Below are 14,914 nucleotides of genomic sequence, written 5' to 3'. Positions count from 1 at the left end.
CTCCCTAAACTTGCCTTTATGGTGTCTGAAAACTATAATGTAATAAATCATTTCCAGAACAGCTGGAATAATTGTTTAATTTGCTTAAGCATGTGTTTCCAATCTATTGATTCTATAGTGCTGAAACCCCCTACTTTGTGGTCTTCATTTGGGAATTAGTTGACTCTCTCCCTCTCCTTTTGTGGGTTATGGGATTGATAGCTTTGAGGGAAACAGCTCATCTTTCCAGGAGGCTCCCTTGCCTTTTTAAGCTCTCACCTTGTCAGGGAATTAAATCTTCGACTCTACTGGGCAAGCTTGGAAATGAAGTTCCTTTCTCCATAGTTTACTTGAAAGTGTGCCTCTTTGTGCAGCCACACAGGAGAAAGTTTTATTAATGAAGAGAGAATTAATGATACCAAGTGAGTAACTTAACTGGAAAGGTTTTGCTTGTTTTCATTCTGTTTTTTTTTTTTTAATTCATTATTTCTTTGTACGGGCTTATAACCCCCCACAGAAGGAGGCCAGAATAACCCAGCCTCAGTAATCAGGCCCTGTTGGCATAAGGTTTTGTTAAATAAATAGAAATGCAAGCATGGTCCTTGCTCAGAAGCCGGCAGCAAATTTGCTAAGTGATTGATTTGATGCTAATTTTCTGCATGGACTGAAATGTCCTACAGGGCCTGTCCTATGGGAGGAAAATAAATGCAGCCAAGTTGACTAAGCCCTATTTTCGGTTTTATTTTGAGTTCTGTGAGTTTGGAAACGTCCTTTTCCCAGAAAAAAGGGGGGGGGCAAAAACAAAAACGGTATCTCCAAGGGATACTTACTCAAAGTGTTCCCAAAGAATGAGGCTTGCTCAGAAAGAGATGCCAGGCATCCCGAGTCCACAGCCCAGAACACACCCAATGAGGGACTTAAAATATCCTGTGCATAGCTCCCCTGACATCCTTTCTCCTTACATCTGTACTCAGTGCAGAGGAAGGCCCATGGCAAGAGGCTTGGCTATGTTTCTGCCCCAGGTATCTTCCTCTCATTGTCACAAATATTGGAGATAATTAGTTTATATGGACAAAAGGCTTATTTCATTCCGCACATGTTTTAGGGTTCCAGTCTATGACTGAGAAGACCTATTGCTCCTGGACTCAATGTCACCTCCACAAAGATAGTCTCAATGGTCAGAAGACTCCAGCTAAGCACCCCGCTTCCAGAACCTATTGAGTTGTTTAGACTCTAGTAGGCATGAGCATTTTTATTCCGTAAGAATTTCTTTTTCTGTTTTAATGTGTCCGTGAATGGAGGAGAAGAATAAGACATTTCATTTCAATGTATAACCAATCAGATGATTGGGGGAAAGAGAGGAGCATTCTAATACGTACACATGCGTTGCAGGATGGCTGTATGATAGAAAGACCACTTCGCTGAAAACCACGGGTCTTAAACGGGGAAGTCTACCCCACAGCTCTTGGGCAAGTGACCCACCTTCTCGCCACTGTAGAGAGGAATGCTTCCATTCATACAAGCTCCTCTTAAGAAAAGGCAGCTCTACTTCTCATTCATTTAAAGATGTGCTACCATGTTAGAATCTTTCCTTATATTCCACTCTTTTTAACATTTCTTATCCAGGACCCCAAGTTACGTGAACTCCTGGATGTTGGGAACATTGGGCACCTGGAGCAACGCATGATAACGGTGGTGTATGGGCCTGACCTGGTGAACATCTCTCACTTGAATCTCGTGGCTTTCCAAGAGGAGGTGGCCAAGGTATGGTAGGTGGAGACAACGAACGCTGTTGGCCCCATCTGATTTTTAATGATATTGTTTAACCCATGTGGAAGACTTTTGGTTTGTTTAATAGTTTGATGCAATACTAATCCAGCTTCCAAGTATCCATGTGTTTAAAACATTTTTCAATAATAGCACTGGGGTTCAGCAACAGATTGTTTTCATTAGGGACAGGGCATTAGATAAAATTCCTCTGTGAAACAAAGTGTAGATAAAGCTACATTTCGTTTCAGCAGGTGAACATGCTTCCTTCTTAACTTTGATCCTGCCTCCCGCCATTTCTAACTCTGGTTCCATTTTTAACTCTTCGCCTGAGGATGCTCAACTTAACACATTTTTAAACTGGTTTCCCTCACATACACCACACAGATTACCAGCGGTTGTGTAGTAGTTATTTAATTAGTATGTGAAATAAGAAATACATTTTTAATAAAAATTTAAATAGTCAATATTTATTCAGCTATAGACTGGAATGGTGATTTAAAAACAGGTTTCCCCTTAGTAACTGAGTATAATTCTACTTTAAAAAGGGCCGCTGGGTGGTGGTGGAACACGCCCTTAATCCCAACACTTGGGAGGCAGAGGCAGGCAGACATCTGTGAGTTCAAGGCCAGCCTGGTCTACAAGAGCTAGTTCCAGGACAGGCTCCAAAGCTACGAGAAAACATGTCTCAAAAAGATAAAAAGAAAAAAGGGGCCTTCCAGATGTTTCCAGATGTACACAGAAAGAACGACGATACACAACAAACAAGAAGCTGTAAATTCCAAGACTCCCTGGACTCAAGTGTGATACTTCCTCTAGAGGTTCTCAGCCTTCCTAATGCTGCAACCCCTTAGTACAGTTTCTCATGTTGTGGTAATGCCCTAACCATAAAATTATTTCATTTCTACTTCATAATTGTAATTTTGTCACTATTATGAATTGTAATGTAAGTATCTGATAATTCAGAACATCTGTATGCTACCCCCAAAGAGACCACAGCACACAGATTGAGAATTGCTTTCTAAAGTGATGATTTGGAAAGCACTGAAATGAACACATCAAACAGAAGGGCCCCACCCCCATTTGTGTTTATACTTTGTAGTACAGAACTCTGGTGACTTTCCTTCTCCATCAGGGGTTAAGAACATGAATCTATGGATACTTAGGGATACTGTAAGGATTGGTGTATCCTTACAGAGCACACAAAGCACAGATCACAACTCCACAGTCGCTCCTCATCAGCGTGTGCTATCAAGGCCTTGTGGTCTATAATTGTCTGATGTCTCGTGCCCTGACAGCTGTATGAGTTACAATGAATGTGCTGGTCTGCTCCGACATCTCTTAATGATTTTTGGCAGGGGTTTATTTCTGATCATTTCTGTAACATCAACTTCAGCTCTTACAACAGAATGGATAAAACACCAACCAGATATACTACTCTGGGGTGTGGAAAGTTACGTTTTTCAAGTGTGTTAAAAAACCTAACCTGTTTTCTCTGTGTAACAACAGTGTATAATTTACACTTGGAGAGAATACAGGGGCAGGGAACTCTGTCCCTGCTGCCATCATCCTGGCTCTGCCTTCCTCCCCATTTTAGAGCCCTGTCGTTAACTCACTGGGTTGCATAACCCCATTTCTCAGTATTGAATGAGTTGGTGGACAGTGGGTGATTGCAGGTAAACAAAACATTAGGATTTGCAAAACATCATAAAACTTTCTCTCCTCCAACACACCCACGTTCCTTTTTCTAAAATGACCAGTCTGGGTATTCATTGTATTTCTAATAATGACATTAATAACTGTTCTATCAAACAGGTCTTTACTGAGACTGAATGCAGACCTACTTTCATTGCACACTGATCTGTAAACCTTCTGTTGCTTAGGGCCTTTGTGCAGCTATATTTTCACAATGTCCGAGTTCTCCCTCTCTGTGGTTCCCACATGCTAATTTCCCATAGATTTAAATTTCTAAGTCCATCATGGTCGCCAGCAGTATGGGATCTGCAAACATTACTTCATTCTGTTTTTCAGCAGCTACGTGAAGCTCCTGGCATCATTAATGAAGTCATATAGTATATTTCACGTCCTCTAGATACAAATTTCTTTAGAATTACTCCCCCCCCCCATGAAAATGCAACAGCCAGAAATTTAAAATTTGCAGACACTGTTTTCCTTCTAAAGCATATTTTCCATAATTCTGGCTATTAATATTTTCTGAGTCCATCACACCTTGTACCTAAATCTCAGGTGTCTTGCATAGTGCTCACTCTGAAGGAAAGAGTGTATCATTGCATGAAAACAATAAAAGAAAAAGGAAAGTATTTGACTGCTTCTATGTACAGTGGAGGAGAAAGTTTATTGCAGAAAAAAAGGAGAGCATCTCCCAGAGGCAGAGCCATCTGGGAGAGTCCAAAGTGGACATGACCATGGGCCATGTGAGAAGAGGGGCGAGGGTAAAGGAAAGAGAGGAGAGAGGGGAACCAGGTGCAGCAGCTAAGAGGGCAAAAAGTAAAAGCAGGGTAGGTAACCAAAATGTCTGGATTACATAGGGAAGGGCAGCACAATCCCTGGGCTAGAGAGTTGGGTATGGGTATGCCAGCCATACCATGTAATAGGTAAGAACTGAGGGATGCTGGGAGAACCTGGTTACCAGGTCTATGTTGATATGTTAAAAAGGCACTTCAGCCATTTGTCCCAGGGTTTGAGACCTAAGAGTCATGATGTAGGATGCACAATAGAACCTGTATAGTAAGAGGAGCAGGCTGCGTCCCACCACCCGGCTAACTTAACTCCCCAAAATAACCACACAGAAACTATATTCTTTCAAATCACTGCCTGGCCATTAGCTCTAGCCTCTTATTGGCTAACTCTCACATCTTTATTTAACTCCTTTCTAATAATCTGTATTTTATTACGAGGTCATGGCTTACCAGGAAAGATTTAGCATGTCTGACCTGGCGGCTGGATCTATGGCAGCTCTCTGTCTGCCCTTCTTCCCAGCATCCAGTTCTGTTTACTCTGCCTACCTAATTGCTGCCCTATCAAAAGGCCAAGGCAGTTTCTTTATTCAACCAATAAGAGAAACACAAATACAGAAGGACCTCCTACACCAAACCTGGACTCCTCTGAAAGCTGAATGCTGTCAGACTATTTAAGTAGACGTCAGCTCATGCTACCTCCAGCATGTATCTGCAGGATGGAAGTTTTTCTGTATCAGACACACTTCCGATGTTAGGGCTTCAGCTATGAACCAGGACATTTCCTCAAAGAATCTAGGAAAAAATCACCAGCTAATTCACAATGAAGTTGTGAGCATGCCATGCCTTATGTTGAGTGCAGACGAATAAAGCAGGAGGCCTGAGAAATGGAAGAGGAGGGTCTGGCCTCTTAATGAGCCAGTCAGGGAAGGTCAGTCTCTGAAGGAAGCTGCTCACTTGAACTACTAGCAAAGATATAATTCCAGACGTGCTGAAGTTTTCTTGTTTTTGTTTGTTTGTTTTTGAAACGGGGTTATTCCCTGTAGGCCAATCTGACCTCAAAGCTTGAATTTTCTCTAGTTTTAGTTGAACCCAGACTGTCCTCAAACTTGTAGTTACCCTTCGCAGCCACAGAAGTGCCGGAACTAAAATTGTGGCTGGCTGAAAATGAATTTCTAATTTAGTCCTTAAGAAAGTTGGATCCTTTGAGAGACAGATGTTCAGAGGAAACTCTTCCACCTTCCCTCTGTGGTTGGACTAAGAACATAGCACATAGCGTCTCTTACAGTGAAACAACAATAACATCTTCCTCACGCAGCCTGACTCAGCAGCCTTCCTGTGCCCTAACAATCAACTCTCCTCTGGGAGTACTGTGTGTCTGAGAAATAGGAATGTAAGCCATCCTGTTCTCCACACATCCCTACTGTCCAGAAGGCCAATGGTCACATAGTGTTTGCTATCACGTGGCCCTCCAGGACTTCAGCTCACCTCCCGGAAATGTCTGACCACTCTGAGGCACCTCAGGAGAGATGGTGAATGTCATGTTTCTCTATTCTCTTACTTTGACTCCCAACGGACCTGCATTCACAATCTACTGCAAGGTTGGGGGTATCCGTATCCACTAAATAAATGAAAACAAAGGATGAAAAGAATAAATAAAGTCTCTAATAAATATGGCTGCTTCATCATCTGAGTAAAAGCCTGGACAAGATATCTTTAGGGAACACACTATAGTTTTTAGACACATCACCATTGCCTTATTCAGAGGCAAATGTCCTTTGACCATCATTACTATCATTTTGACTCCAATCTCTTCTATTCTAATGTAGACCTTGGTCACTCAAACACAACTACCGCACCTCCCTGATCTGTCTTCAGTATCACCTCTACACACACTCTTGCCCTCTGACTTTTTCTAGTTGTCTGGAAATGCCTTTAGTTATCTAAATTTTGATCCAGCCTCCCTTGGGATTCCCTCCCATGAAAAGGTACTGTAATACTCAGCATCCCTGTACACATCCTGGTTGACTGCTATAACTGCCCCAGCCACAAGGACAGTCGCTCATTATCAGAGACTGTATAGGCTACATACAGGTTGTAGAGTTAAGTCTGCCAGACCTTCTGAGGTGTGTTAATAACTGCACTGCACAGAAGTGATGCAGAGAAGACTGGAGGGATGGGAGCCTCCTGACAATCTCCACGAGCCATTTTCAACAGTGCAGCTTCTCTTTAGCTTCTACCAGTTGTGAACCAGTAGGTATAAAACATAACTGTAGCCAGAATTACCAGAGAGGCTTATTAAAAGACTGGCTACAGGTCTGGGTGCACAGTCCTACCCAGCGGGTCTGGGTGCACAGCCCTCGCTTGGCAGGGCTGGGATCAATTCTGAGTATTTGCATGTCTAACAAGTTCCCAGGAGATTTGCATCCTGCAGATCTGGGCATTGCACTCTAGTGCTGTCTGACCTCGGAGTTTAGTTCCTAAAGGAGTTGGAGAATGCAGATAGGTTGTTAAATATAGACGCCAGTTGTTTTCACATATCATGTTAGACAAACAAATACAACTACGAGCTGGATGTGCTTTGGGGACTTCTGTTGGCAGCTTCTCAGTCTAGATTCATATTAAGGAAGAAAAATATGGCACTGAATAGAATCTCAGGTCTTGACCTCTGAACACAATGGGGAGAGGCTATCATCTTACTTAACAGAGCCAAATCGACATTCTTAAGCACATGTGTACACTCTCTAACTTGCAAACATTTCCCAGAGTCTTTTGGATACCTAAGAAATATGGCCTCTTTGCATGACACTTTTCAAGAAACTGAGTCATCTAGCCTCCTTAATGACCATTGTGGGAACTTTGCAAACATTTCTTTAATAATAACGTATGTGTACCTCAAGTCAGATAACATTCTTAAGCGGGTTCTCCATGAGCTGTGGGAGAAGGGAGAGAGTAACATGAAGGAAAATCTTGTGGATGCCTCTAGTCCCTATTTCTGAGCAAGTCAGGAAAATGAAAGATGATGTGGAGGGGGCACAGAATATGATGTAAGAAGGGCAAGTGGAAAATTCAAGAAGAAACACCCCTCAGTGTTCTGCAAGGTCACATTTTAAAATTCAACTCATTAATTAAACAAACACAACACAGGCAATAGAACTTTTGCTGAGAAGACAAATGCAGGCTGTTGTGCTGCTAGGGAAAACAAAACCATTGTAAATGAATTATTTCTCCAGCATGGAGGCCATTTTTGCTTACTGTAGGAAAGAAATAAAGAGGGGAAAGATTTCATATTAATAAGTCCTGAAGTTAGGGATACAGGAAAGAATGCAGAAAAGAGAAGAAAGCACTTAAGGCATCTACAGATCCAAAATCTCAGCCACAGTCTCCCAACAAATGGATATGAACCCTGAAGCCCGTTGACAATTGGTCAGAGTTTTTATCTGTAAAGGGAAGAAGGTGTTGGGATCCTTCACCCAGTGACTTCTTCAACAATTGTATTAAGCTCTCCACAATGTCCCAAGCTCTGTTCGTGTTACTGAGGATAGAGCAGTAAACAAAACAAAGACCCTCTGCTATGTGGAACATGAATTCCAGTGAGGGAGAGACAATCAACAAAACAAAACAAAAAATAATAAGGAAGGGAAAAGTGAGATCAACACAAACGAAGTAGAGGTTGGGAGTGTTGGAAAGTAGACATTATGTAAATTGGTCCCACCAGATATCTCTATTACCTAGGAAACGAGTTTGTTTTTTTTTTTAGGTTCTCGAGCTTCTTAATAAAATAAATAAATAAAAACAGACTTGGAAGGAGGCTTGAGGAGGATTTTATAGTGTTTGAGAGAAACTTCACATTGTAGACAAGCTGAAATCCTGAAGGAGGGAGATGAAAAAGAGGAGGAGAGCTAGTCTTTCCGTTTGCTGCGGAGCCAGAAAACATTCCCATTGTGGCTTCAGGGAAAGAGTGAAAATCCTAGCGTGCCAGGGAAAGCATGCTTGGGTGTCTCTGGCCAATATCCAGAAGAAGAGGAGACAGGAAAAAGAAAAAGGATGGGACTTGGAAGATAGCTCAGTGGATATGAGCACTAACTGTTCTTGCAGCAAACCTGGGTTCATTTCCCAGTATGCACATGGTGGTTCACAACAACTTGTAACTCTAGTTCCAAGGGGGTCCAATGCCCTCTTCTAAACTCCTCGGATGCCAGGGCACATAAGTGGAACACAGATATACATACAAACACCCATTCACATAAAGTAAAATGTTTTAAGTGAGAAAGAAAAAGTTCTATATTTGGGGAATTAGGTTTCAGAAAAGTGGGAAGACAGGCAGATGCACTGCAAGGGCCTGCACCAGCGCAGAGGACTGTGGGAAAGAAAAGCCCTTTACCTCATTAGGAAGATAATCCTCTCTTCATAGGGTGTGGACTCCTGGCCTCCTGGCCAGGTGATTGACAGACCCAGATGCACTAAACCTTACAGGGAGGAGAGCATAGTATTTGGGGCAGTATAGAAAGAATATCAGCTCTTCATTTAAGTCAAGAGATTGAACTTGTATTCTATTTTGACTAGGGAGAAGTTCCTTGTCTTAATGGACCTCGAGGAAGTCTCAACACCTCCACTTTCTCATAGTGTAATTTAAAACCTGAGGAAGGGATTCTCTTACTAATATTACCAGGGAAATGTGGGTTGGGGTCCAAAGTCAACCTAAAGAAGTCACTGGTACTCAGCGGCCTCCAAGGCTGTTAATCCCTGTAATATCTATGAGTAGGTTATGCCTCAGCAAAGATCTGAAGCATCTGAAGGAATAGGCCAGAAATATATTTGGAGACAGAATATTCCAGATAGACAAACATGAAGGATAAAATTCTTCAGCCAGGTAGTGTCTGGTGTGTCTTGAGATGTCACAGGGTACCGACAGCAGGGACAGAGACAGCAATGCTGAGAGAACATAGTAGCAAAAAGATTCTGAGTTTTCCTATGAGTGAATGAGAAGCCATCAGGGAGTGTGAACCGAGGACAGATGTGACCTGACTTAGTGTCTGTTCGGTAATGGACTGGGGGTGAAGGGTGGGGGGCAGGAAGAAGACAACAATGGGAAAAGGCAGATCACTTAACAAACTCTAGAATATTCTGTGTGAACAGCCAGTTATTTGAGTGAAGGAGAAATTTTACAGGAAATGGAAGGGGGTCAAAATCTCCATAATTTAAAGCAAGAGCCAACAGCAGATACATATGAACCTGAGAAAGAAACAAAAGATGATGTTAACATTTTTCCTTGAGTGTCAGGAAAGAAAGAAGTATCCCTCACTATGGCAGAGGTTCATTTTTTTTTCGTGTTCTCTTGGAGATGGTGAGAAATCCAGATGGAGATGTTGGGTGGGTTTCGCTTTGTGGGCCTGGGATTTCACAGCAAAGGTGACATATAAACTTCTCGAAGGCATTAGTTAATTGATAGCATTTAAAATTATTCCTAGAACTTAATGAAGCCGGATGAAAGATCAGCTGGGGAGTGGACCTAGATAAAGAGGCTAGCCAACCTCGCAGTCGGGAACACTCCAACGTCATGTCAGCCTCAGAAATAAAGGAAGCTGAGAAGGAACAGGCAGCAAGGCAACAAGCAGTGAATGTGTTTCATTGGAACTCAGGTGAAAAAATACTCCAAGGCTGAGTGAGATCAACTGTGCCATGGCTGCTCACAGTGCCAAGTAAGATGAAGGCCAAAAATTGACGACCGGGTCGAATGACACGGAGGTCACTGTAGCCTTGTTAAGGCTACCTCAGTTGAGTCTCAGGTTCAAGTTCTGAGCGGAATGGCCTTGAGGCTTCAGAAGGAGGAGGCAGGTTAAGAACACAAAATCAGTTTCCTTTTTGAGCTGTCATGATGTCATTAGCAGCAGGGAGACGGGAAAGGCTCCTAGGAAGGGCAGGGAAGTGAGGGCAGGTGCTTTCAAGGTATGAGAAATGAAACCAGTGCACATAGTAGTGAAGCTGCTCTTGGACAGGAAACCCAAGAGCTCATGCAGGCGAGTAAAACTGCTGGGGTATATCTTTTACTAGACAATAGAAATAAGATTTAGTGTAAGACTTGAGGAAGTTAAGCCTGGAGCCAAACTGAGCACTCTCCTTCTTAAGTGAGGTTTTATTGGAACACAGAAACTCCCATTTGCTTCTGTGTTGTCTAGGGCTGCCTGCACATGACAGAAGGTGAGTTCTTAGGATATAAACCATAGAAATAGTCAAAGCTCAAAACTGCTACTGTTTGACCCACAACTCCAAACTGTCCATCCCTAGGCTGGTAAAATGGCTCAGTAGATAAAGGTGCTTGCCATTGACCCTGACAACCTGTGTTTGATTCCCAGAGCCCACACTGTGAGAGAAAAGAACCAGTTCCCACAAGTTGTCCTCAAACTTCCACATATGTGTTGTGGCATGTACATGCACACACACACCATACATGCATACACATACATATACACACATACATGCATAAAAGCACATATATACACATATAACACATATGCACACATACATAAATAAAACACATGCATATACACACATGCACACATACATATACACATAAAACACATGCAGATACACACAAATACACATATAACGCATAAATATACACATAAAGCACATGCATACACATACACATATACCACACATACAACACATATGTGCACACATATACATGCACAACACATACATGCATACGCAACATGTACATATATACATACACACCATGTAGGGGAGGGACTGCTCCTATTCCACTGCCCCGAGAGGCCGAGCTTAGGTAGGAGCAATGGGCGCTTTGCTCAGGTGAATAAGCAAAGTGCACTGAGGGTCCTAGTAGCAGTCCAGTGTAGAAGAAAGTTTTTGTGATTACCTCGATTTTCTTATCACAGGTGCCAAATTTTAGTCAGCAGTCACTCAGTAAGAACAGTGAGTATTTGATTTCTCAAGCATTTTTCTTCACTAGCGAGTGAATTACTTTAAAGACCCAACTGGTTAGGTTACTGTGGACTGTAAAAGGCAGGTCATTTACATCCACGCACGAAATTCCTGTCATTTCGAGTAATCTAACTGACTCACCAGATCAAATTTTCTTCGAGAGGCCAGTGTGTCCGAAGAGAAAATAGTTCTCTTCTGCCTGCCCGCTTTTATTCTTTATCCTATACCCTGTTTTTCTCTCGGGGTGGGGCACGGAAACTGACTTCTAGGTGTGTCTGCTATGATGTCCCGAGCCCATGCACTGTGAGCAGCATCCTGTGAGCTGCAGACTCTGAGGCGTTGTAAGCCAGAGGCAGCCCGTCTCAGACTGCCCTATGCTGTGTCCACCTTCAGGTCTCAGGGACCTGGGTTACAACTGCTCAGAGAACACTCATTTCCCAGAGGAGCTCAGCCAGAAATAAAAATCTGTCCTGGAATTTCGCCCAGAGGAATCCCAATATGTAAAGGAAGCAAAGGCACCGCCTCACTGTTTTGCATACAAAAAGCCAAATGTTTCCCAGCCTGTTTACCTTTGGGTCTAGTGAGCTCCTTCCCTAATCATCCATGGTCAAAACGCTAGTGTCAGCAGTCTAGGAGGCCTGGTGCTTATGGCCTAAAGAGAATTGAGTCTTAACTGTGGTGCTTGAGTGGCAGTGTAATAGGAGACTCATGTCCTTGCCCTCCCTCTGCTTCCTGTGCCATGAAATTACCTACCAAGAGGCAGGACTTGAGGTCCAGGCTCTGATCTAAATGGTTGGCCATACTGGTAGAACGCCCCCCACCCTGGTGTGGGTAAATTGTTAATCACCACCTATTTTGGCAGACTTTAGCTTTAATGTTGTTGCTCTATCCTGTTGCGAATCCGTGCAGTCTCCTGCTTTAGAGCCCAATGGGTTGAGACTGAGATGTTCAATAATTGCCATGAGGGGGAAATTGTACATTGCTTAACTGCACAGGCACAATATCGGCAAATACCACTGTTTCTAATCTGTCGTGAGCATTAAATTCTTTTAGGCATCATAAAGACACAAAACACATTCATTCCATGTAGCCATTATTGGTCATGAAGCACCTGGAAGAGTGCTCATGTCCTAACTCTGCCTTGGTAGAGGCAGAAAGGAAGCATGCCCATATACCTATCATCCAGACATAAAACCAACAGATAAAATCCAGCATCATCAGGATCCCCAGCATCTACCTTCTAACAGTCCAGATTTGGGCTTTTTACATTTATCTGTTTTACCTATATTCAAAATATTTGTAAATGGCTTCATAGAATGTAGCCATTTTGGCCGAGTGGTGGTAATATACACCTTTAATCCCAGCACGCGGGAGGCAGAAGCAGGCAGATCTCTGTGAGTTCAAGGCCATCCTGGTCTACAAGAGCTAGTTCCAGGACAGGCTCCAAAGCTACAGAGAAATCCTGCCTCAAAAAACAAAAACGAACAAAAAAAAAAAAAATAGCCATTTTTGTCTGTCTTCTATCTCTCCAGATTTACTAGTTCAATTTTTTTCTGTTTTATGAGTAGACTTCATTAATTCTCTTTGTTACTTAGTAGTCTTTACTTTCTGCTATAGTTGACAGACAGTTCCTAAATTTAGGGCTATTATAATAGTGAAGCCATACAGCGGCCTTGTCTGGGGGGCATACATTGCAAGGTATAATTACATAGATTGTTTTATGTTCTGCCTTAATAGATATGGTCAATTTCTAGCTGCATTTTTAAACATTATTACAGAGAGAGAGAGAGAGAGAGAGAGAGGGAGGGAGAATGTGCTCTCTGAAACACAGTCTGTGCACTGAACATCAACCTTAAGTATCTCCACTTTCAAAGTAGAACCTCTGCCACTCTGTTGTGGAGAATTTAACTCACTTATTTGAAGATTATGATGTAAGATTGCCTGGAAACTTGCCTAACTTCATCCACATCAGCTGTTTGCCCACCACACTGGCAGCATCCAAGCTCTCTGCCCCTTCTCATTAGAAGCTCATTAGCTCCCACACCTCTCCCTCTCCTTCTTTCTCCACAATGTTTCATCCAAGCCCTTGACAGAACTTGGTGACTGTCAACTACCTGCTTTTCTAGAAACTTCTCTTTCCTGCCCAGCTCTACCTGTCTTCCTGCGTAAGGTCTAGGGCTCACTTGAGATTCCCCGTCTCCTTTTCCAGCCAGAGATCTCAAGAAATCTCATACTATGCTCTCAGTTTTGCCAAAAACACCATCATGCCTTCTACTGCATTTATTATTCTGGAGTTGCCTTCTGGTGTGTTTAATGCAGGGCCCTAGCTATGTGAGCCGGGGAGAACAACACAGCACAGCTAGGTCACTCTTGGGATAGAAGAATCTAGTTCAGTATTGGCATGTGATAGATAGATGGCCAAGGAGTGACGTTCAGGGTTGGAGAAAGAAAGAGGGAGGTGGGATAAAGGAAAGAAGGCATTTGAACTGTTGAGAACAACGGGTAGATCACATAAGATGCCAAGGCCCTGGAGGCTTTGAGCATCATGGACTCCAGTTGTCTCATCCTTCAGAGTAGATGAAGCTGAGGTTCCTCTATTGGATGGTTGTTTCCAGCTTCCTCCCATTGAATGTTCCTATGATTTTCTGTCCATAACTTGCAAATATTCTGAGTAGGACATAGTCAGTATTGATGACAATGACTTTCCGTTTTTCTAATTGTCCCCAAACTCAACCTGTTCCTACTAAGAACCCTTGTTCCTGCTGCCTGTATACCCATCAATCACTATGCACTTTTTAAAATATGAAAGTCAGCTTCTGCTTCTGAGCAGTTGACACCTTTGAGATGAAGAAATGAGAGAAGTACACGTGGAAGCGACTTTTGATTGTTTTGGTTAAGAAGAAAAAATAGCCACGCGTAGAGATACACACCTATAGTCCTAGCACTTGGTAAGCTAAGATAGAGAGTAGACGTAAGTTCAAGACCTGAACTACAATAACAAACAAGTAAATACAAGAAGAAGGAGAAAGAGAAGGACAATTGCAACCAATGAAGTGAAGCTGGAAATTGAGGAGGAGCAATTGAAGAGACCTGCCAAGCCAGTTCTGAGCCATTCTTACTTTAATACTTGATAAATAAAATGTTTTGAAAATTTTCGTTGACATTCTTCAAAATTAATAGTATGATATGTTTTAAACTAATCCCCAAAACAAAAGTCATATTTTTGTTGTGGGGACATTTACACTGAGGTAAAGATATGCAAACACTAATATATATTCTCTTCAAAATATATAGATTGTTTTCATTTTAGGGCCAATTTGTGATGAATAGTCAATAACTCAAACTTTGAATTTTCTTTAAATAAAAAATAATAAAGAAAAAAGAAAACGTGCCATAAGTGATATTCCACCATCCGTTTATGGATATAAGAGACTCTGTATGTGACTTTGTTACAGGTGGCACATATGACTGCTGGGAAAGATGACATAAAAACTATTTATTATAGGTTATGAGATTTTCATTCTTTGTCACTCCTGATCCCCTTGTTTAAACTGCCCTTGCCTACACTGTCTTCAGCTCTCTCTTACCAACCATAACACAGGCCAGGCTCAGTCCCCTGCACTCTTTGATAGTACCTAAAAAATACAATTTTCCCCACAGTCTTTGCCTGAGATTTGTAGGAGATTAATAATCAGATAAATCCTGAATTTTTACATTGTGAAAATGTCACCCACATAGAACAC

The 14,914-nt window shown here is 42.2% G+C and overlaps 1 protein-coding gene across 3 annotated transcripts in view; it reads left to right on the top strand.

The window, feature by feature from the left end:
• Nucleotides 1-14,914, top strand: part of Plcb1 (phospholipase C beta 1) — a 675,692-nt gene that overhangs the window by 439,709 nt on the left and 221,069 nt on the right. For all 3 annotated transcript variants that reach the window (XM_050132272.1, XM_050132255.1, XM_050132262.1), the window contains one exon: nucleotides 1,606-1,743. In XM_050132272.1, coding sequence (XP_049988229.1) covers nucleotides 1,606-1,743 — 138 coding nt within the window. The remainder of the gene's footprint in view (nucleotides 1-1,605; nucleotides 1,744-14,914) is intronic.

This window comes from Alexandromys fortis, unplaced genomic scaffold (assembly GCF_014885135.2).
Source record: "Alexandromys fortis isolate MF-2015 unplaced genomic scaffold, M_Fortis_MF-2015_v1.1 scaffold_6, whole genome shotgun sequence".
In the NCBI taxonomy this organism is placed as follows: Eukaryota; Metazoa; Chordata; class Mammalia; order Rodentia; family Cricetidae; genus Alexandromys; species Alexandromys fortis.
Note: the sequence above shows the minus strand (reverse complement) of the source record. Positions and strands in the feature narration are given on the sequence as shown.